General features: G+C 41.9%; 1 protein-coding gene and 1 long non-coding RNA gene across 4 annotated transcripts in view; one reads left to right on the top strand and one right to left on the bottom strand.

Moving 5' to 3' along the window:
- The window catches only part of DYNC2H1 (dynein cytoplasmic 2 heavy chain 1), a 418,528-nt gene that overhangs the window by 307,854 nt on the left and 86,609 nt on the right, over positions 1-24,065 (top strand). For all 3 annotated transcript variants that reach the window (XM_024099590.3, XM_024099589.3, XM_024099588.3), the window contains one exon: positions 18,563-18,679. In XM_024099590.3, coding sequence (XP_023955358.2) covers positions 18,563-18,679 — 117 coding nt within the window. The remainder of the gene's footprint in view (positions 1-18,562; positions 18,680-24,065) is intronic.
- Positions 11,191-22,465, bottom strand: LOC135980920 (uncharacterized). Its single transcript, XR_010597860.1, has 3 exons — positions 22,328-22,465; positions 18,820-18,942; positions 11,191-11,330 (listed from the first exon to the last, which is right to left on the bottom strand). It is a non-coding gene; the product is annotated as an uncharacterized LOC135980920 (long non-coding RNA).

Below are 24,065 nucleotides of genomic sequence, written 5' to 3'. Positions count from 1 at the left end.
CCTCCGGCGCTCTGGCCAGTCGGGGAGAGCGGGCCCGAGGCGGGGCTTGGCGCCCTCCCGTGCCACACTGGGAGCGGCAAAAAAGCCAGAGCCGGCCCTGCCACCACAAATTACAATTTGGACATGTGCAAGACTAGAATGCATATTTTTAGAAAGAGTATTTAAAAGCAAGTAGAAGTAATCTTTGTCCTTATCCTGCGTCTGCATTTTGTGTCTTTATGCCATGAGTAGCAGCTAAACAGTTTGGAAATTTGTATTGTTGCCTTTGCTAACATCAATTTGATACTGACACCAATAGCATTCATATATTACAGCAAGGTGACTTAAGTAAATAATGATAAATGAAAAAGAATTTGTCAATGAGAGCTGGGTGCACAAAATCAATCAAGAATATGCTGCTTAATTTTACACATAATGCAAACTTTACAACTACAAAGAGCTGTATATTAGATACATTCTTTTTATAAATGTTCTTGCTTAAAGGAAAACTGAAATTTATTTTATAAAATATATAATCACTTTAGATGTCAAAAAGGATAGATCTTTAATATAGCTACTAAGTAGAGATCAGAGTTAAAATTACTTAGCAGATAGGAAGCCTGTCAGAAAGTGGTACAGTACTTAGCATTTGTATCCATGCATTTTACATCATAAGACAGGCTGGAGATTTTTATAGTAATTTTAACTAGTTATTTATTAGCATGTATTGTTTGGTAAACTTACTACTGCTTTATTATGAATACTATTTGTATAGTAAATAATTATTTTAGTCAAATGAATACTGGATGTCTTAAAGCAACAGGGTAAGACAGAGTGGTCTAGTGCTCAGGGCACTGAAAGGAGTATCAGGAAACCTGGGGTGAAATCTTGGCCCATTCAAGTCAATGGAGTATTGCCACTGACTTCAGTAGGGACAGAATTATAACCTGGAGTTCTATTTCCACCTCTGTCACTGACTTGCTGTATGACTTTCCGCAAGTCACTCACCTCTGTATTTTTTGTTTTCCTTCCCATTCTTTGTCTGTCTTGTCTATTTAAATTGTAAACTCTTTGGTTCAGGAGCTGCCTCTCACTATGTGTTTGTATAGTGCTAAACTTTGTGGGACCCCATTTTTTGAGCTTCTCTCGGTGTTATTGTAATATAGATAATAAGTCTATAGTCTCTTATTTATTTTTCTGCAGACTAGAATTTCCTTTTTCAAAATTATGGGTCCAATCCAACAAACACTCATTAGTGGGTGTAGTGCTTATTCCTGTGAGTAGTTCCAACATTGCGTCCCAATGATGGGACTACTCAGGGGAATAAGCACTGCCTCTGGTATTAAGAGTTTATAGGATCAAGTCCAGTGTTGGAGTTGAGCACTTCGTGGTTAGAATTACTATAGCAAAAAAAAAACAGGAGTACTTGTGGCACCTTAGAGACTTGCGGATACAGACTAACACGGCTGCTACTCTGAAATATAGCAAAAAAATAGAAGCTTTTACTGAAAGACAGTGTTCTTCACAATTATAAAGACACTAAAACAGTAACAGGTATTTTTTAAAGTGCGCAATTTAAAAACATTCATATATCTTGTTAAGTAAATATTGATATCGCTATTGACAGTATTATAACTAAGAAATGCACTATTCCTTTAAAAGGAATTTAGCCTGCATGTTACCCTTATGTAAATTGCACAGAATCTTTCATTAGAAATAATATTCACTGATGACATGTATTTAATAAATCTGCCATCACGTACATACGATTAATAGGCTTTAGTAGAGCTAGATGGGTTGTGAAATATCCAGCTGCGGGTACCGTTAATCAGTTGATGAGCAACCTGAACATTTCTACCGAGTTAGCATCCTAAAAATGCAGAAAGTATTCCATACCTAGTTTTCATACTCCACCAGTACAACATAAAAGAAATTCACCATACAACAGTAGTCCTGGTAACACTAGTAGGCTATAATGGAGAATTCAGTCTGTTTTGTGGCTGAACTGACACCAAGCAGCACTTCAAATATCATTTGTAATTTTCATTAGAATGATGCTGTTCACCTGAGGGTAGTGAATTAGCCCTCCTCCCAGAAAAGGCTGCAGTTTATCCCCCAAAACCTCTTGAATTTCCCAGGATTCACAGTTGACCAAAGTTATCCACGCCTTTGGCCTCTTCATCAATGCTGGGACCTCCTGCTAACCCTGCTCCCTGGTAGGGTGTATTCATTAGAACAGCGCTGTCAATGCTTCTCCAGCCAACGGCTGTCCTGATGATCTCTGTAATGGAGGATCCTTAATACAGATGTGGTCCTTGGAAAGAGAATGCAGCTGGAATCCAAACAAGGCCAGTGCAGAGATAATGTATGGCACCCTGGGCCCATCTGTTCTTCATCCTTTCCAACTGTGCAGATCCCAAGATCCTTAAAGAGTCCTCCCTGAGATCAAGGGAAAGTGCACTGCGGAGTGGGAGGATCATCCCTTTTCCCTGCAGAAGAAATGTATGGCTGAAAGGGCCCTTTCTCCCCACCCCCTTTCTCCATGCATGGATTAGAGAGACACTTACTAAGTGATATATACTAGAATTTTAATTATAGAAATAGTAAATGAGACCATTGTGAGTGTCATATTTTAGTTAGAGCGGTAAAACTGTGTCAAAACAACATGGTAAAGAGATTTACAGTTTCTTTTCGAGGTACTAAATCTGTAGGAAGAGCTTTCCTGTGCTAAAGATATATATTTGTACATTAAATCTGGTAGATGGCAGTAGAGTACCTGCCTGTATGTTTCTGTAGATTTACAGATTTTAAAAGGTTATTAATTTTTGTAGCTCAGAATAAAAATCCCTCTTCTTTCTCTCCTAGTTTTGAAAAAGTTTGCAGAGGGGTTTTGAGAAAATTGTCCTTTATAAGCTCTAATGAAACATAATTTTAGCATTTTTGGGGGGTAGATGCTAATGTCATAGTATGTATGCAGTGTTGTTGAAGCTGTGTTGGTCCCAAGATATTAGAGAGACAAGGTGGATGAGGACAATATCTTTTATTGTTGGTGAGAGAGACCGGCTTTTGTAGGTCTGAAGAAAACTGCCCTCCACTACCACTCCTGCCTCGAGTTTTGTGCATGATTCAGCTGGACAGGACACAAGTTATTCTTTTTGCCTCCAACTGGCCCAGACAGTGATGGTTTCCGAACCTCCTACACATGTCAACTCAGGCACCAATAATTATTCCTATGTTTCTTGATCTCCTGACTCAGGAGAATGGCACGATCAGACATTGCAACCCACAACCGTTTCACATCGAGCCTAATGGGCATCATCCTTAGAGCAGTCATGTTCTGAAGATGTACAGAACATTCTTTCTAATAGGAGGAAGGTGGAAGCGTTTCTTTATCTGGGAACGTTGAAGATGTGTTTCTCTAGAAGCCACAAATATTCCTTTCATTCTGGACTGTATTCTTTCCTTGAAGACTATAGGTTTATCTGTCATTTCCTTACAGGTCCACTTGGCAGCAATCAGTGCATGCTATCTACCATCTTCACACACCCTCTGACTAGCAGATTCTGGAAACGCCTAATCAGAACCTTTCCCCTATAAAAAAGCTTACTCCTCAATGGGACTTGCACCTTGTTCTCTCAGTACTCACTGAGGGTATGTCTACACTAAGAAATTAGGTCAAATTTATAGAAGTTGATTTTTTAGGAAGCGATTTTATACAGTCGAAGCATTAAGTCGGTGGAGTGCGTCCACAATACCGAGGCTACCGTTGTCTCTCGGAGCATTGCACTGTGGGTAGCTATCCCATAGTTCCCGCAGTCTCCACCACCCATTGGAATTCTGGGTTGAGCTCCCACTGCCTGATGGGGCAAAAACATTGTCATGGGTGATTTTGGGTACATGTTGTCAGTCACTCCTCCCTCTGTGAGAGCAACGGTAGACAATCATTTCACACCTTTTTTCCGCACAGACACCATACCACGGCAAGCGTGCAGCCCGCTCAGCTCAGCCGCCGCTGTTGTGTCCTGGGTGCTGCTGGCAGCAGACGGTGCAATAGGGCTGCAAACCATTGTCACGCTTCCGCTGCCACTCTGCTCTCCTGCAGATGCCATACCATAGCAAGCATGGAGCCTGCTCAGATCACTGCGGCAGTTATGAGCACTGTAAACACCTCGCACGTTATCCTGCAGTATATGCAGCACCAGAACCTGCAAAAGCAGGCGAGGAGGTGACGGCAGTGCTGTGACGAGAGTGATGAGGACATGGACACAAACTTCTTTCAAAGCACGGTCCCTGGCAATTTGGACATCATGGTGGTAATGGGGCAAGTTCATGCCATGGAACGCCAATTCTGGGCCAGGGAAACAAGCACAGACTGGTGGGACCGCATAGTGTTGCAGGTCTGGGATGATTCCTAGTGGCTGCGAAACTTTCGCATGCATAAGGGCACTTTCATGGAACTTTGTGACTTGCTTTCCCCTGCCCTGAAGCGCAAGAATACCAAGATGAGAGCAGCCCTCACAGTTCACAAGTGAGTGGCGATAGCCCTCTGGAAGCTTGCAACGCCAGACAGCTACTGGTCAGTTGGGAATCAATTTGGAGTGGGCAAATCTACTGTGGGAGCTGCTGTGATCCAAGTAGCCAGCGCAATCACTGAACTGCTGCTATCAAGGGTAGTGACTCTGGGAAATGTGCAGGTCATAGTGGATGGCTTTGCTGCAATGGGATTCCCTAACTGTGGTGGGGCGATAGATGGAACGCATATCCCTATCTTGGGATCGGAGCACCAAGGCAGCCAGTACATAAACTGAAAGCGGTACTTTTCAATGGTGATGCAAGCTTCTTGCTTCATGTCACTCCTTCATGCATTCTTGGTAGCCATCATCTCAGCCAGGAGGGTTAGTGAGCTTGGGGAATTTGTGGCAGATCCTTCTTACACTATATTCAGTAAGGGCAAGGTTTCATTATGCTTATATCCTAACTTCACCCTCAAAGTAGTCTCTCAGTTTAATCAGAACCAGCCTATCCACTTATCTGTGTTCTTCCAAAACCTCACACATCCTCAGTAGAAAGTCTCTTTTCATTCAACATTCAGCAAGCCTTAGCCGTTTACCTGCAGGGAATGAAAACAATCAGGAAGTCCCTAGACTATGTGTTGCTATAATGGAAAGGGTCAGGAGTCAGGCCATATCTCAAAGAATCTTGACATGGATTTCAGGCTGTATTTTACTGTGCTATCAGTCTAATCTTTCCCCTTCTCATGGGGTAGGAACTCATTCCAGAAGAGCACAAGCAACATCTATGGTGATGCTTCAAGAGGTCCCTCTACTTGATATTTGTAAGGCAGCTACGTGGAGCTCAGTCCACACTTTTGCTAGACACTATGTCTTGGTACAGGACTCTTCTGCTGATGAATCTTTTGGAACTGTAGTCCTTCATTCTGCTCTGCCATCTATGACCTCTCCACCTCCTCTGTTTGAGTACTACTTGTCAATCACCCACAGTGGAATACACACAAGGGCCAACACTTGAATAAAAAGAGAGTTACTTACCTTATACTATAGTAACTGGAGGTTCTTCGAGATGCGTGGTCCCTATCACTATTCCACTAACCACCCTCTTTCCCCTCTGCTTTGTATTTTCTGTGATTTGAGGTGGAGAAGTTACTGGAGGGGCAGTTAATCTCCTTGCTCAGAGGCATGAGATGAGTCAGAACACATGTGCAGACTAACGGACACCGCTTTCAAAATTCTCTGACTCTGGGCACATGGAGTGCATGTGTACGCACAGTGGAATACAGGTAGGGACCACACATATCAAAGAACTTTCTGTTACCATATGGTAAGTAACTTTCTCTTATATTCATCAGCTTGGAGTTGGTGTTTGGATAGATGGATTTTGTTTTTGGAGGGATGGATGAGGAAGATGTCACACCCTCAGAGGCCTCTCTTTGCTCCTTTTAAAGGGAGGGGAAGAAGGGCAGCAGAAGACCTAATACAATGTGGAGTGGTTTTGATCCAGTGGAGTGGCTCTGATTCAGAGCAGAGGCGCAGGAAAAACCTGCCCTGAATCTGGAGCCCTCCACACAACCCAGGGTACTTTAGAGGTGCTGCTCAGCTGAATATAGGAGTAACCTCATTTTGGATCCACATCTAGGAAATTTAGTTTTGTGCGGTGGAAGGCATTTGACTAGAAGGATTCCCTGTTAGGTCAGCACTTCGACTAAATGCCATTCTTTGTTACAATGATATACATTGTGCATTGATCATAAAAATATCCCCTGGTCATTTGAAAAACTACTTCAGCAGACTAAGTAATTTAATTGCTATCCTCTGTATGAAAAACCACTGGCCATCTTGGGCATAAATTCTGTGATGTGGCTATAAATCTGTTTTAACCGTCAGAATTTCAATTGTGATTAACTGCTGGAGATTGTGCAGCTTTCCATCAAGAGGCTGTCACTCAACCTTATTTTGTAAAGAGTTTTCAGTCAGTTTGTATTTCAGCTCATTTTAATTCTGCGTTTTTTATAATGTTTATGTGTACATTATAGATGTGCATTGCATGACCGTTTAGAAACAGAACAGCTGCTAAAGTCAATGGGAGTCACTTAGGTAAACTCTATGCAACACTTAGAAAATGTACTGCTATGAATGAATATTCTTATTATATCTGTTGAGATAATTTCTTGTTGTTTAATCCAAACATAGATTAGGGATAATAATATTGTGGAGTCAGTGGAGAATGTTGTAATTCAATAGATGTAGAAATGGTCCCTCCCTTCAAATATCAAGCTGCCACTGTTCTTCCTAAAAATACTAAAGATACTGATCTTTAGTATTTCAGAATGGAAATTATCCTGCAGTCCCCAGCCCCCTTAGCTAATCATCAGGAGCATGGATTGAAAGAAGAAGTGATGTTTGAGCCTCATTGTTTATTTGTTGAAGTTTTGCTACTGCCAGTAAATTGTAGGGAGTGGAATCGCAGCCAGTTCCTTTTTAAGATACACTTAGGACATAGACCTACTGAACATCTCTGTGTCGTCCGTCACTCTTGATAGCCCCACTCAGATTACTGGGATATGTCTGCAGAGTTAGCCCAGGTAAATAGCCATACAGGAAAAGCCTTCCCAACTTACTGGATCCTCACTGTGTGTCATTAGGACTTCTCGGGGCATATCCCTGGTTATTTGAGCTTCTCTGATCTTTTCCAGTGAATTATGGGGGAACTTATCAGTCCTTTCGTGCACAGAGGGAATTGCAGGAAGACACAGGACTGTCAGACTTGAGTCACTGAGCCTGTGTCTGCACTGCAGAGCAGGTTACCAGCCCGAGTGAAAACAGAACCCACACTCTAACAACCAAGCCAATTATCATGGGTTGAAAACTCCATTAAATTTGGGTTAGAGGTTTTTGAGTGTAGACAGGAGGGTGGGGAGTTTGGGGCAAAACCAAGGCTTAAATTCTCATCAAGTATTTCCCAGAGCCCCCACTCTGGCATGCTACAAATACTCCATTGGGTTTGAAAATATTTATCAGAGCTCCGCTCCAGGCAGCTCTGGCTGAAATTAAGCCCTGGGGAATACCCAAGTGAGAGCCTGGGCTAACTCTGTTTAAAGTTATGGTAAGGAATTTAACATTCTTTTTTTAATTTTTTTTTACTGTTTTTATGAATATTTGATATAAGTTGTCATGTAGAAGAGTGGCCTAAATAGGAAAAAGGCTTCTATAGCCCTGACAGTGGTATTCATTATGGACCTGGTTGAAGAAAGCATTTAAGCATGGCCTTAAGTCTATCCCTATTAAGTATGTGCTTAAATGCTGTACTATATTGGGAAGCTTAACTGAATGGGGCCTAGGTGTGTTGCAAGCATCTTCAACTATATCAGGGTGCCACTTAGATCCAAACTATTTTATTACATACATTATTACCTAAGCCCCATTTCAGTACAGAACAGTCACTGGAGTACAAAATATCATTTCTTTGCTTAGTTCATGGATTTTATTTTAGTAATATGTCTTTTGAAAAGAGTATTATAGTGTCTGTTTTCATGAGCACTTCAGTAAAATACAAAAGGCACAAACAGATGTCATTGCTTTAATTAACAAAAATAAAAGTGTTTTTGAATATGCTTTGCATGGTAAACTCAGCAATCAAAATTTTATAATCAAAAATTGCAACTGGACTGCAATGAATAACACAATAGGAAAGTGCTTCCACTACCTTTTAATATTTGACCACCCAGACACTAGACCCTCATAATATTAGTTTTTCTTCAAATGATTGCATATGTCCATTCTACTTCAGGTGTATACATGCCTAGTGCATTAGCATCAGAGATTTTTCTCTTAGCGATACCCATCAGGGTGGCACATGAGTGTTCTGCTGCCAAGTGATGGTATAAAGGGCAGAGCTGCCACCTAACCCCCCTCAGTTCCTTCTTACCAGGTGTGGGAGTGTGCTGCCTTGCTGCTGCAAGTATTTCCTTCTTTCTTAGTTTTTTCTGTTGTATATATTTGGTACTATTTAATAGTTCATAGTCTTAGAGTAGTATTTTACTAATAGCATACATTTCGGTTCCCCCGGGTTCTGGGTACCAGTGATATGTCTTGGTCCCCAGGCTTCAAACCTTGTGATGAACACAAGAAGCTGATGCTAGTCAGTAACCCACACGCCAGGTGCCTAAAGTACCTCAGAGAAGTTCACATCAGGAACATGTGCCAAATCTGCAAGGACTTTAAGTCCGGGACTAAAAAGGACAGGGAAGTCAGACTAAACCATCTTCTTATGGAGGCAGCCCTGCATCAACCCTCACAACCTTCCCACTTGGGACAGACACCGAGCACCTCTATTTTGGTTAGAAGCACCCCTCCTGACATGGCAGACCTCGGCACCAGTCGTCTTCTCCATTACTGAGGAAGAAACTCAAGAAGACTGTATCGAGGAACTAATTGTCCAGGAGATTAAGGTCCCTAGCATCAACATACAGTAAATGAAGTGCGGAGCAAGTTAGAGTGTGTTCAATGCCAAGACACTCCCTGCTGCAGATAGCATCGCAGATGAGTGCTGGTAGTGCCATTGAGACTGACCTCTAAGGGAGCTCCAATCAGAGGTGCCATCCTCTGAGGCTCAGCAGCAGCAGGAGAATCTCTTGGTGTCATCAACAGATGCCACAACATGTGATCTGCTGAGTCTTTCGGTGTCTGCTTCGCTGACGGTTCAAGAGATGTCTCTCCCAGTACCAATACAGACTTACCAGCTGCTAGAGTTCAGCACCCGATAGTGTGGGCATCTCCAGACACTCAGCCTCTAGAAGGCACTGTATGAGGGGGTACCTATCTCTGATGCCAACTTCTCCAGATTGCTGTCATAGCTCCCAGGCACTACACCTCTCTCATCAGATAATTTGAGTTTGTCTGAATTGGAAGCTGACTCCTATGTCCTGGTCATCACATAAGCCATCACTCTCCTCAGAGGGGTTTTTACTGTTGATATCCAGCAGTGGGTCTGTATTAGTTGGCTAGTAGGGAGCCTGGATCTGGCAGTAATTGGGCTCCGGTGCCATATCAATGCTCGTATTGGAATCCATGTGGTTTTCTCCTGCTTCCAGATCCTCTGCACACCCTCCCCTCTCTACAGTCTCCAGTAGGCATCACAAAGCTGCATGTCAAGAGCCGCAAGAAGCTACTCCCAGTACTGAGTTTGGTGCCAAACATGAGCAATCTGCCCTAGTGAATCCACCTTTGGAGAAATTGGGGAAAGCTCCACTTCAGCCAGCCTTGGCTTCCTCATCCTTGGCTCATTCCGCCCAGCAAGGTGGTAGTGTCTGCTGTTTCCTCATGTGACAAAGTTCTGTCCTTAACTCCGTGGGTCCTGCGTTTCCTGACGGATTTTGCTAGCCTCAGAGGCTCACTGTGACCCTCCACATAGCCCTTCTCTCTCTAGAGGCAAGGGTCACAGTCTACTGAGACATTTTCATCATAAGCCAGCAAGGGAGGTGAGGAGAAGCAACCGTACCTCGCACAGTCTCTGTTGTCTCCCAGTATCAGTGATTAATCAGGGAGGGGGGAGCCCGGGCCCGCCCTCTACTCTGGCTCCAGCCCAGGGACCCTAAAATTAGCAGCTATGGAAGCTGATTTTTTGGAAATAGACATGTACAATTTCCTGGATCACTTCCCCACAGCAGCCCCCCCACTCAATATCTTCTTCACAATTACCTCAGGGCCTCCTTCCTTGCACCTGATATAGATTTGTTCTGGTTCATTCCTCCAATAGCACAGCTCCCTCCTATAGCTCCTGACACCCGCACCTCACTGACTAACTGGGAGGCTTTTAACTACTTCCAGCCAGTCCTTGATTGGCTTCAGGTGTCCCAATCAATCTAGTTGTCTCCACTTCCTTCTAGAAGGATCTTGATTGGCCCCAGGTGTCTTGATTAACCTGGAGCAATTGCCATTTTGTTACTATGGCACCATGATTTGTTTAGTCTGGGGCTAACATACCTGTTCCTCACTACTTTACTGTAGTCATCTGGCCTTGCCCCATCACACTCACCTCCCCCAGATTATTACAGGGCTCACAAGGACCTCCTAGAGAGGGTAGTTTTCTCCTTAGATATATAGATGGAAGTAATTCAGGAGAGCTCACACAGATTGATTAATATATTGGGATCTGTGGAGCCTTCTTGAGTGGCACTCACCATAAATAAAGCTATTCTGGGGCCCACAAAATTATGGTGGCAAACACCATCTTCCCTGCCTCCTACAGCTAAAACGACTGAATGAAGGTATTATGTTCCCTCACAGGGTTTTGAATTTTTTTATATCCACCCCAAGGTTCAGATGTTAACAAAAAAAGAACACTAGGGTCAGCAGGCATTTACCCCAAAATCAAAAGGTGCAAAGAAGCGCAATCTCCTTGTGAGAAAAGTTTATTCTACATGTGGACTGCAACTCCATATTTCTAATCAGCAAGCATTGCTGCCAGAGGAGGCCAGACAAGAGTTTCTTGCACTGGTAGTTGAGGGTTTTATATGGTAGCCAGGACCTTACTTCATGCTGTATTGGATGCTGAAATTCTGCTGCCAAATCCATGGCATTGACCATTACATTGCATAGTTGGTCATAGCTCCAACCCTCAGATCTTCCTTAGGAGATCCAAGAGACCATTCAGAATCTCCCTTTTGAAGGACTCCACTTCTTTGCAGAAGACCAAGGATGAGCTTCATAGCCTTAAAGACTCTATGGCTATGGTGAAGTCTTTGGGTATTTACATTCCTCTCCCAAAGCAGCAGCAGTTTCATTCACATTGATCCCACCATTATGCTTTCTTGGTGCCTCACCAGCAGGACCAATCTAGGAGGAAGGGGAAAGTTATAGGAGGAGACCATCTCTGCCCACTTTTTCATCCATTGCAAACTTGTCCAGACAGCTTGGGAACACCAGTCATTTTAACATTCTTGTCAAGGACAGCTTATCAGTTTGCCAACTTCTCCTATATATTTTTTCCATCTACCTAGCCTGTTTGATACATTCTTGGACCCATTTCACTACAGACCAGTGGGTCTTCAGCACGTGGAATTGGGATACACTCTTCAGTTTATTTCTAACCCCTCCACATGTCCCTTCCACATCCGTTCTCAGGGACCACTCATGAGAAAATTCTCCTTTGGGAGGTATAATCTCTGTCTGTTTGGAGCCATAGAAGAAGTTTCTCCTTTACATAGGGGAAATGGGTTTTATTCATGTTACTTCCTAATTCCAAAAGGAAATGGGGAGGTCTCAGATTCAAACTAGACCTGCAAGGGCTGAACAAATACATAAAGAAAATAAAGCTTTGCATGGTCACTCTGGTTTCAATTATCCCTTTCCTGGATCCTATTGATTGGTATGCTGCCCTTGACTTGAAGGACTCATATTTCCATGTGGCAATACATAAAAGATACAGGAGATTTCTTGGATTTATGGTCAACCAATCTCACCGTCAGTTTTCAGTTCTGCTATTTGGCCTTTCTGTGGCCCCATGTGTTTTTACAAAATGCATGGCAGTGGTGGCTGTGTTCCTGAGGAAATCAGAAGTTCAAATGTTTCTGTACCTGGATGACTAGTTGGTGAAAGTCCAATCCAAGAGCCAAGTTTTATCCAGTGTGGCTAAGATACAGTCCACTTTCAGCTCACTGGGATTGCTAATCAGCGAGGGAAAGTTTATCCGCTCACATGTTCAGAGAATAGGGTTTATAGAAGCAGTCTTAGATTCTACAGAAGCCAGGCAATCATTCTGAAAACCAGGTTCTAGACAGTGCTGGCTATTTTATCAGCTCTGAAGTCCCATCCTAGCATGACAGCATATAATTGCTTCAGTCATCTGTGTCACATGGCCTCACGTACTTATGTGGTTCTGCATGCCAGGCAGCAACTGGGAAGCTGCAGAGATGGCAGAGCTTGGTGTAGTCCCTGATTCATCATCCACTGATTATGTTGGTTTACGTGCCCACTCAAGTCCTAGCCTCTTTGGACTGGTGAATGGACCCATCCAATGTAGGAGTTGGTGTTCCTTTTGTTCCTCCACAACTTACTTTGACTCTGGTTATAGATGCTTCCACCTGAGGTTGGATAGCCCACTGGGGAATTCTGCAGACTTAAGATCTCTGGTCTGTCTAGGATTTAGCTCTCCGTATAAATGTAAGATAGTTGAAAGCCATTCATCTAACTCGTCACACTTTCCTCCCCCACATCAAGGGACCATTATGATCTTCAATGGCCTGTGTTATACAGGAGGTCAGATTAGATGATCATAATGGTCCCTTCTGGCCTTAATCTATGAAAAGGGAAAGAATTTACTAGTTCTTATGGACAACACAGCAATGATATTCTATGTGTTGGGGAGGCTGTTTTGCCATTAGCTCCATCAGGATGCACCTAGCCACTATTTCTGTCTTCCACCCTCCAATTGATAATCCAATCCCGCGTCACTGAGATTGTTGAAGGGTCTGGACCAGTTATATACCCAAGTAGAGAATCCTATTTCCCCTTGGGACTTAAGTCTGGTGTTAGCAAAGCTCATGGGTCCACCCTTTCAACCAATGGCTTACCTGGTTTTGTGGCAATTACCTTTGCAAGGAATGTAGGAGAATTGAGAGCCCTGGTATCTGACCTGCTTTATACAGTCTTCTAAAGGACAAGTTACACTTACACCCTCATCCAAAATTTCTCACTTCAATATCAATCAGGCAATGTAGTTACTAACTTTCTTCTCTAAGCCTCATGCTCATAATGATGAGGAGAGACTACACACAGGTTGTTAGAAGAGCATAAGCATTTTATTTCGATGAGACCAAACTGTTTAGGTCCTCCTCACAACTGTTTGGGATGAGATTGGAAGGCTCTTCATCCTGTCTGCAACTACCACCAAGAATCTCATCATGGATTTCCTCCTGTATATGTTTCTGCTCTGACATGGTCAATGTAATTCCACTGCACAGAGTGCTAGCATATTCATTGAGCTCACATGCAGCCTCTGCAGCCTTTCTAGCTCTAGTTCCTATACTGGATAGTTGTAGAGCTGTAATTTGGCTTTCAGTACATACTTTTGTTTCTCAATATGCCATTTCTCAGCAGTCTAGAGATGATGCCAGATTTGGACATGTAGCCCTTCAGTCATTATTCAAACACCAGTCCCACCTTCAGATTGAATTGCATTTGAGTCACCTCAAATAGAATGAACATGTGCACTCACTGGAAGAAGAAAGAACAGTTACTAACCTGTTCCATAACTGTTGTTCTTCGAGATTTGTTACACATGCCCATTCCATGCCCCAGCCTCCATCCCCTCTGTATTGCAGTCTGTCCAGTAAGAAAGAAGCAAGGGGGCTCAGGAGTGGCTCTACTCTTTTATAGAGGATGCATGCGGTGCCTCCATTGGATACTGCTAAGGGAAAAATCTCTGAAGGAAGTGCACTGGGCACACACACACAGTGGAATGCACATGTGCAACATGTTGAATAACAATAGTTACAGAACAGGTTAGCAACAGATTTTTCCCCCCAAATAGTTGAAGCTGAACATTTATATTAATCAAATTATTTGAATTACAACGGTTGGGGCATGGGAGGGGGTGTGGAGCATGGGCTCTGGGAGAGAGAGTCTGGGTGTAGGAGGGGACTTGGGGCAGCGGGTTGGGGCATGGGAGGGAGTGCGGGGTGCCGGATCCGGGGGCACTCACCTCGGGTGGCTCCCCACAAGCAGTGACCTGTCCCAGCTGCTCCTAGGTGAAGATGCAGCAGGCAGCTCTGCATGCTGCCTCCACCCACAGGCACTGCCCCCACAGCTCTCATTGGCCATGGTTCCCAGCCAATGGGAGCTGCGGAGCTAGCACGTGGGGCAGGGGTAGCATGCAGAGCCGCCTGCCACACCTCCGCCTAGGAGCAGCTGGGACAGGTTGCTGCTTGCGGGGAGCCACGGGTGAGCGCCCCCCAGATCTGGCACCCTGCACTCACTCCCATGCCCCAACCTGCTGCCCGGAGCCCTCTCCTGCACCCAAACTCCCTCCCAGAGCCCGCACCCCCTCCGCCTTCCCCATCCCGAGCTCTGCCCCCCCCCCACACACACACACCCCCAAACTCCCTCCATCCAGTTAACTGAAATTTTTCACCCCCCATTCATAGAATCATAGAAGATTAGCGTTGGAAGAGACCTCAGGAAGTCATCTAGTCCAACCCCCTGCTGAAAGCAGGAACAACCCCAACTAAATCATCCCAGCCAGGGCTTTATCAAGCTGGGCGTTAAAAACCTCTAAGAATGGAGATTCCACCACCACCACCACCCTAGGTAACCCATTCCAGTGCTTCATCATCCTCCTAGTGAAATAGTTTTTCCTAATATCCAACCTAGACCTCCCACATTGCGACTTGAGACCACTGCTTCTTGTTCTGTCAGTTGCCACCACTGCGTACAGCCTAGCTCCATCCTCTTTGGAATCCTCCTTCAGGTAGTTGAAGGCTGCTATCAAATACCCCCTCACTCTTCTCTTCTGCAGACTAAATAAACCCAGTTCCCTCAGCCTCTCCTTGTAAGTCATGTGCCCCAGCCGCCTAATCATATTCGTTGCCCTCTGCTGTACTCTCTCCAATTTACCCACATCCTTTCTGTAGTGGGGGGCCCAAACTGGACACAATACTCCAGATTGGCCTCACCCAGTGCCGAATAGAGGGGAATAATCACTTCCCTCAATCTGCTGGCAATGCTCCTACTAGACATTGAGCCATTGACCACTACCCGTTGACCCAGACGATCTAGCCAGCTTTCTATCTACCTTATAGTCCATTCATTCAATCCATACTTTTTTAACTTGCTGGCAAGAATACTGTTGTAGATGATATCAAAAGCTTTGCTAAAGTCAAGATATATCACATCCACCTCTTTCCCCATATCCACAAAGCCAGTTGTCTCATCATAGAAGGCAATCAGGTTGGTCAGGCATGGCTTGCCCTTGGTGAATCCATGTTGACTCTTCCTGATCACCTTCCTCTCCTCCAAGTGTTTCAAAATGGATTCCTTGAGGACCTGATTTTTCCAGGGACTGAGGTCAGGCTGACCGGTCAGTAGTTCCCCAGATTCTCCTTCCCTTTTTCACAGATGAGCACTATATTTGCATTTTTCCAATCATCCGGGACCTCTCCTGATGGCCACGAGTTTTCAAAGATAATGGCCAATGGCTCTGCAATCACATCAGCCAAACTCCGTCCGTGTCCTCAGATGCATTAGATCTGGACCCATGGACTTGTGCGTGTCCAGCTTTTCTAAATAATCCTTAGCCTATTCTTTCATCACTGTGGACTGCTCACCTCCTCCCCATACTGTGCTGCCCAGTGCAGCAGTTTGGGAGTGGACCTTGTCTATGAAGACTGAGGCGGGGGGGAACCAACATTGAGTACTTCAGCTTTTTCCACATCATCCATCACTAGGTTGCCGCCCCTGTTCAGTAAGGATCCCACACTTTACCTGACCACCTTCTTGTTGCTAACATACCTGTAGAAACCCTTCTTGTTACCCTTCACATCCCTTGCTAGCTGCAACTCCAATTGTGTTTTTACCTTCCTGATTACACCCCTGCTTGCTCAAGCAGTATTTTTATACTCCTCCCTTGTCATCTCTCTAAATTTCCACTTCTTGTAAGCTTCTTTTTGTGTTTAAGCTCACCGAGGATTTCTCTGTTAAGCCATGCTGGTTGCCTGCCATATTTTTTCTGCACGTTTCCCCAACATGCCAGATAAAACAGCCTTTACTGTAGTCAGAAAAAAAATCAGTTTGGCTGAGTTAAACAAGAATCTTTTCTGTTATAATAAAATTAACTAGACATTCCAAAGCATCTTTTAAGGGTGTTGGTGTTAAAAGACTAGAGAATAAAATAATCTCTAATCAATGTTAAGGAAACAAATTAGCAAAAATAGGGAATTCCTGTAAAGATGGAAGTGATGAAAAATAGGAACAGACAATTTAAGAATATTTAATTAAATAAGTTTTTCTTGGTTAGGTACATACTCCTTGAATTTGAAAACACATTGATAATTTCAGTTAAAAGAATTAAGAACAAAGTGATAGTTTTCAGTTCTGTACTTTTTCAGATACATTTAATCAAGCCATTCACCCTAAGTATTAAATGTAGGCAAGCAGTAAGAGGTGAGCACTGTAGTGTGCTTTTTGCAGGCAGACTTCTGTGCCTGAGTAAAAGTCTCTTTTCCACTATAAGATGCAGGATCAGGACCAATGTATTTTATTGTGACATTCTCTGACCCAAGTCAGATAACAATGTTCCTTAGGACTTTGTGTTACAATTCCTTATCAAGGTAATAATGAAACAAAAACAATTTTTCCTCATTTATGCTTTCTACTGTACAGTCCAAAAGGATAACACGTTGTTTTGATTTACTTTTCTTCAAAAATTGAGGAACTAAAACAATATTAAATAAAATGGGGAATTTTCCACAAAAATTTAAAGCCTTTTTTAGCCTAATTAAAAACATATGAAGCCTTTGCCACTCTGTGTATGTTTCTCTGAAGTCCTTACTCATTTTCTGTCATGTTTGGCAAATTTAAAACAAGAATAAATGATAGTCAATATTTTAAAAGTTAAAACGACACTTCCATGCTCTACCAATTAATGATGCCTCATGCTGTAGCAAGGCTGATAAATTAGATGCTGATGTTTTGGTTCAGCCAAAGCAAATGAAAATAATTTATCAGGGAAACAAAAGAAAATGAAACACTGCATCATTACACATTTTTCAAGATTAGAAAATCAATCAAAAATGCAGAAACAACTTGACTTCAAGTGCATGATTGTGAATGCAACAATTAAATAGTCCAATCCTTTTGAAAGATTAATGTACTTTTTATTACAAACTTTAGTTCTTTGAAGTCAAAGACAACAAGAATCACATGATTTGGAAACAAAGGAATTGACTGTCTAAACTAACATATCAACAGAAGATCATCTGGCATATTCAGCAAAACTGTTATCTTACGTGTAGTGTCAGAGGCATACTGCAATGCCATCAAGGAAGATTAATTACAAAAATATCTTTAAAGGGAATTCAACAGCTGTGCTGTAAAAGTGAAGAATCCTGAACGTTGGGATGAAATATTGGCCCCACTGACATTCATGTGTGTTCTGCTATTGAGTTCAGTGGGACCAAGAGTTATAAATAAAACAAACAAAAAATAATGGAGATATCCTATCTCCTAGAACTGGAAGGGACCTTGAAAGGTCATTGAGTCCAACCCCCTGCCTTCACTAGCAGGACCAAGTACTGATTTTGCCCCAGATCCCTAAGTGGCCCCCTCAAGGTTTGAACTCACAACCCTGGGTTTAGCAGGCCAATGCTCAAACCACTGAGGGATAGCTCAGTGGGACTTCACCCTCAGTTCACCCTAGATATTTACAAACAGGAGGACTAAGGGTGAATTTCCCAGCGCTCCATTACATTATTCCTGTGCTAAATTATAACTCCAATTCATCATCCATATTGTCATAAACATTTTTATTTTTCTCTTTCCTTCAAATAAATGGAGAATAGTTTGAGCAGGCATGGGTAGCTAAGTAAACAGAGTCCAACTGCAAAATAAGAATAAATGAGTTTTAATTGACTTTCTGTCCCTTCAGAGATGTGCATACCTAAGAGATGTGCCTTCATTTGTACAGAGCGCTGTTAAGGTCAGAATTTTGAACCTTGTTGTATATTTTAGGAAAAAGAGATGCTTTAATTAATTACAAACCTCATTAGTGTTTAAGTTTATAACTGGACACTAGGAATGTGACAGAGGTAAGGACAATGCCAAGATTTTTTTTTTAAATGAATAGGGCTCAAATAATTAGCAGAACTGGGTCTAGGGATGACTTGTGTTTGGCTTAGATCACAATATTAAAAATTAATTGTACACAAAATTGTACAAAACTGGACAAATTTCAGTTCATTTGCTTCTGTGTTGTATTTTTATAAAGGAGGAAGTTTGTGTTTCTCTCATTTCTAATCCTGTTCAAGATTTGCATATATATGGCCTTCCCCTTATATTATCTTCTCATTTTTCAGGTCATTTCACAGCTTCGAATCCTGAGCAGGTCAGTAACTGCTGGCTGCAAATTTGACAGAGAAATCTGGTCTAATGAGCTTTCTCCTGTTCTCAACTTATGGAAGAAACTTAATCAGGTAAGGAAACAGCTTGTTAAAAAGACTACTATTTCTCTTCAGAAGTACATACTAATTTTTAAGATTTTTTTTAATAATGGGACACTACAACAATAATGTAAAATGTATTTGAAATAAGTAGTATCATGAGGAATACATACAGTTGGATTAGAGATAAAGTCCACATTCAGGATGATAATCTTCACTGTCAATCTTTTCTTCATATTGATGTGACTGCACAGTCCCAACGTTTGTGAATCAGATCTCCTATGTGGCTTTGAAACCTACAGTAAAATGTGTAAGTCTCAAACTCCATCTGCTCATTTTCTGTGGCATCTGGTAGAGATTATTTTAGATTTTAAAACATTGCAGTTATAATTAAGAAACCACTGACTCTTTGTGCAACTGTTCCCCACTCATCTCCCATGTGTCTCAAGTTCTTTAAGGTGTAATTATTAAAATTTGAGATTTATGTAAATGAAATGCTCGTAGAGCACTGACACTGATTTTTCTGTGTAATATTGCCATAGTACAGAACGGTAGTTCCTGTAAGGAATTAGTAATTTTTTTAAAAAATCATAATTGAAGTTGTAAATAATGCTATTTATTTCTATAATCTGGGAAAAGATTAGGGGCCAGATTCACCAGCATACTCTGACTATTTTGAATCACACCTGAAGTGCAGGAGCTATAAACATCGGTTAGCTGGCCAGCTAAAATGGGTTTACAGCACAATCAGCCTGAGCAAGCAAGAGCATACTGGTGAATCTGGCCCTAGATCTGTATTGCCTTCAAACGTATCAACATTACACACAATGCTCTTTTGCATGAAACTGGCAAATCACCTCACTACCACTCACTAATATTGAATTAATTGTGATACTAGTTATGACTATATGAAAATTGTTGTGATCACTCTAGGGGAGGGAAAGGATTTTTCTTAGAGTTTCAAAAGTCTGATAGTTTTCACCTGCCAAACACTTAAATCATTTACATCTACAGTATGTTCTATTCAAAAATGTAATATCTGAAAACACTGTACACATAACAGTGAAATAAATAGATGCAATTTACATTATTGTTTATGCTAATATTTACATGACACATGGACAATTAAAAGTTCTGGGTTTTCTTTTTAATTACATTATTCATGTAACAGATGTCAGTGTTTTTGTATATTTTAGCATAGCACTTTCTAACTTTTTTGTACTAGAGGTTTTTTTAATCATGTTTATATTAAGGTATATATTTTTTTCAAATACTTGATCAATATCTTGGGAATCTTAATTGTCTTGAAAGATACGCTAATTCAAACTTATAACAAATCCCAACATTTATTATGAATACTGTATTGATACTTATGCAGAATGGTTGTTGTGAGTGGCCAGTGACGGGGCTGGATATCACAGGGGAATGCTTCAAAGGGGCTCTGAGACTGGAATGCACCTATGGTTAACCAGCAGGAAAGTGCAAGGCCTGGCATAGCCTAGAGGAGATTTTTTGGGTGGTGAGTAAACTGGAGGTGTCAGGGAGTTGACACCCAGTTAAGCACTATCAAGACTCCCTCTCACTGGAGGCAGCGGTGGGGGAAACGTGACTTAGTAATGGTGACCCTGATAATCACATCCTTCTTTGAAACGTTATTGGATGGGGGATGCAGTAGATGAGATATATATTGATTTCAGAAAGGCTTTTGATACAGTCCCACATGACATTCTCATAAGCAAACTAGAAAAATGTGATCTAGATGAAATTCCTATAAGGTGGGAGTACAACTGATTGAAAGGCCATACTCAAAGAGTAGTTATCCATGGTTTGCTGTCAAACTGGGTGGATGTATCTAGTGAGTTGCTGCAGGGATCTGTCCTGGGTCAGATACTTTTAATCATTTTCATTAATGACTTGGATAATGAAGTAGAGAATATGCTTATTAAATTTACAGATGACACCAAGCTGCGAGGGAGCAAGCACTTTTAAGGACAGGAATAGAAGGGGAAAAGGACCTTGATAAATTAGAGAATTGATCAGAAATCAACAAGATGAAATTCAATAAAAACCAAGTGCAAAGTACTACACTTAGGAAAGACACATCAAATGTGCTTCTACAACAGGGGATGGTTAGATGATAGTACTGTTGAAAAGAATCTGGGTGGATCACAAATGGAATATGAGCGAACCAACAATGGGATGCAGTTGCAAAAAAAGGGTAATATCATTCTGGGGTGTATTAACAGGAGTCTTTTATGTAAGACATAGGAAGTGATTATCCCACTTTTCTCTGCCCTGGTGAGCTATCAGTGGAGTAGTGTGTCCATTTCAGGGTACCCAGGCATGTTTAGTCTTGAGAAAAGATCATAGAATGTCAGGGATCTCAGGAGGTCATCTAGTCCAACCCCCTGCTCAAAGCAGGACCAATTTCCAACTAAATCATCCCAGCCAGAGGTTTGTCTAGTGTGAGCTTAAAAACCTCTAAGGAAGGAGATTCCACCACCTCCGTAGGTAACCCATTCCAGTGCTTCACCACCCTCCTAGTGAAAAAGTTTTTTCCTAATATGACTGGGGGGACCTAGTAACAGTCTTCAAGTATCTTAAAGACGGTTATAAAGAGAGTGATCAGTTGTTCTCCATGTCCAGTGAAAGTAGGACAAGAAATAATTGGCTTAATCTTCAGAGAGTGAGATTTAGGTTAGATATTAGTAAAATCATTCTAACTATAAAGTTAGTTAAGAACTGGAATAGGCTTCCAAGGGAAGTTGTGGAATCCCCATCACTGGAGGTTAGACGACACCTGACAGGGATGGTCTTGGGCAGCCTCAGCACCAAGGGCTGGACTAGGCAATCTCCTGAGGTCCCTTCCTGCCCTGTTTTTCTAGGATTGTATGATTTTTTGCTACCAAAACTCATTCACAGACTTTGCAAATGCACAATAAACTCATTTTCAGTTTTAAATAGAATTATTCAAAACACATACATCCAATTCCTGGCAACAGCTTTGAAATGCAAAATCCTAACTCTAATATCCTCTTTCCTTTTGGATTTTCAAACTACACCTATGTCTTTTAATCACAATGTTATTTGGCTGGGGTGGATGTAAAGTTTTTGCATTTGACTGTGTTTGTTATGAATTGTACGTGTGTGTATTTTGTGGTGGTTCTATGTGTGTATTTTGTGGTGGTTCTGTGTTTGAATTAGGCTTGCCAAGTGTCCATTTTTCAACCGCTAAAAGTCCAGTCAGTGGCGCAGTGGGGGTAAGGCAGCTCCCTGCCTGCTCTGGCGCCGCACAGCTACTGAAAGGAGCTGGCATGTCCAGCTCCTAGGCATTGGAGCAGCCACAGGGGCTCTGCACCCTGTCTGCACCCCATTGACATATATGGAATACTCATTTAAGTAAGGTCTACTTAGATGAATGAAGGCTTACAATTTCAGTTTCACACTAATGTGAAATACACTAATACAGCTTTTTTAAAATGTTTTTATTTTTTAAAAGTAATTGGAAATAAATGACAGCCAAGGAAACTGTGCAATTTTCCTTATGCATAACATTACTTATGCACCAACCCGCAATACAAGGTTTGACCTACATGGAACAGTCTAAGGGAGCAAAAGAGGATACGCCAATAAATGTCTTGACCAATTTTTCCCAGTTAGGCCAAAAGGGAGGCTACTTACTAGGCAGTGTGGCAAGGCACTTTCTCAGTCTCACCAGCCTCAGCTGCTTTTGTCTTTGGTGAGACAGGCTTGGGTAAAATAATCCCTCTTGGTGGCACAGCAGAAGTCCATTCCTTCTCTCCACCACTCTTTTTAGCTTGTTTTTCCTCCCTTATGGGAGGGAATGCAGCCTCCCCTCCTGGTGAGGCTCACTGTCTTGCTGCTCCTAACCTACTGGCAGTAGGATTCCTTCTCCCAACAGGGGAGAGTTTTAAAAGGTCTCAGGCAGCCATTAGTTGGAATCAGCTGATCCTAATTGTCCTCAGGTAACTCCCTCTCAGCTGATCCTAACTGATTCTCTGGTAACCCCTTCTCAGCTGAACTTGATTGACCTGTAGTTACTCCTCCTCAGTTGATAGACTGAGACTGTTTTCTACCCTGTCCCCTCCCCCTATCCCTTGCAGCTGTCTGTCCTGAGTTTATCACAGCAGTCTTCATCACTTATCTGGTAAATTACTTTTGATTTTTGTCTGGCTAGCAGTTGAAAATCATGTTTAATGGAACACAAATAAACACTGTTTGCCAAACAATCTAGGATTTTTTTTACACCCCAAACACTATAGAGAAGAGTTTTGTTATATGTACTGTTTCTGTCTGTACACTCATATGTGGCACAGAATTTCCTTTCTCGGGTGCTTAGCTGGCTATGCTTGCTCCCATGTGCTGGATCTAACTGATGACCATATCTGGGGTCAGTAAGGATTTTTCCCCAGGTCAGATAGGCAGTGACCTTAGGGTATTTTTGCCTTCATCTGCAGTGTGTGGGTCACTTGCTGAGATTATCTGGGTATATCTCACTTAATCAATCCTATGCTATTGCATGGGCCTCGGGCACTGATGCTTCTCAGTCCCTCCTGTTCTCTGCTGTGGTACATAATAGTCTATTTTCCTATGGGCTGTAATGTTTTTATCTAAATTTGGTTGCTGAGTTTAGTGTGTGGGTGCTAGGTGGTGGTGGTGGCCTCTGATATACAGGAGGTTGGACTAGATGATCTGGTGATCTCTTCTGGCTTTAAACTCTATGTCTGTAAGCTTGCATGAAAGATTATTTGCAAGACAAAATACACCTATCATTGAATAAAATGCCAAACAAAAAATATTTTCTTCTTGTGCAATACTTTAAATGCTTTAGAAATTGTAATAGTAATTGTAAATAATACAATTCCAGAGTTAAGTAAAAATTGGTAATTGCAGAGGGAGAGTGAAATTATCAAGTAATCATTATTATACAAAAAGGGGCAAAGATCTTTTCAGCTAAGATTTGAAATTACATAAAAAGTCAATGAAACAGAGTTACAGGAAAATTGCTGTGTTCCCAAGAATGAGAAAATTTTGTGGGAGGAGTACAAATGAATAACATAAGCATGCAGGAACAAAATCAGAAAGGGTTAGGCACCAAGTGAGTTAAACCTAGCAAGGGACATAAAAGGCAGTAAGAAGTGGCTCTTTAAATTAGGGCTGTCACACGATTAAAAGGATTAATCGTGATTAATTGCTCTGTTAATAATAGAATACTATTTATATAAACATTTTTGGATGTTTTTCACATTTTCAAATATATGATTTCTGTTACAACACAGAATACAAAGTGTACAGTGCTCACTTTAATTTATTATAAATATTTGCACTGTAAAACAAAAGAGAGAGTTTTATTTTTGAATGCAGTTATTAAGTGAATTGAAAAATACTATGTAAAACT

Source organism: Chrysemys picta, chromosome 1 (genome assembly GCF_011386835.1).
Source record: "Chrysemys picta bellii isolate R12L10 chromosome 1, ASM1138683v2, whole genome shotgun sequence".
Classification (NCBI taxonomy): domain Eukaryota; kingdom Metazoa; phylum Chordata; order Testudines; family Emydidae; genus Chrysemys; species Chrysemys picta.
The sequence above is the reverse complement of the archived record's forward strand: the minus strand, read 5'-3'. Positions and strand labels throughout refer to the sequence as shown.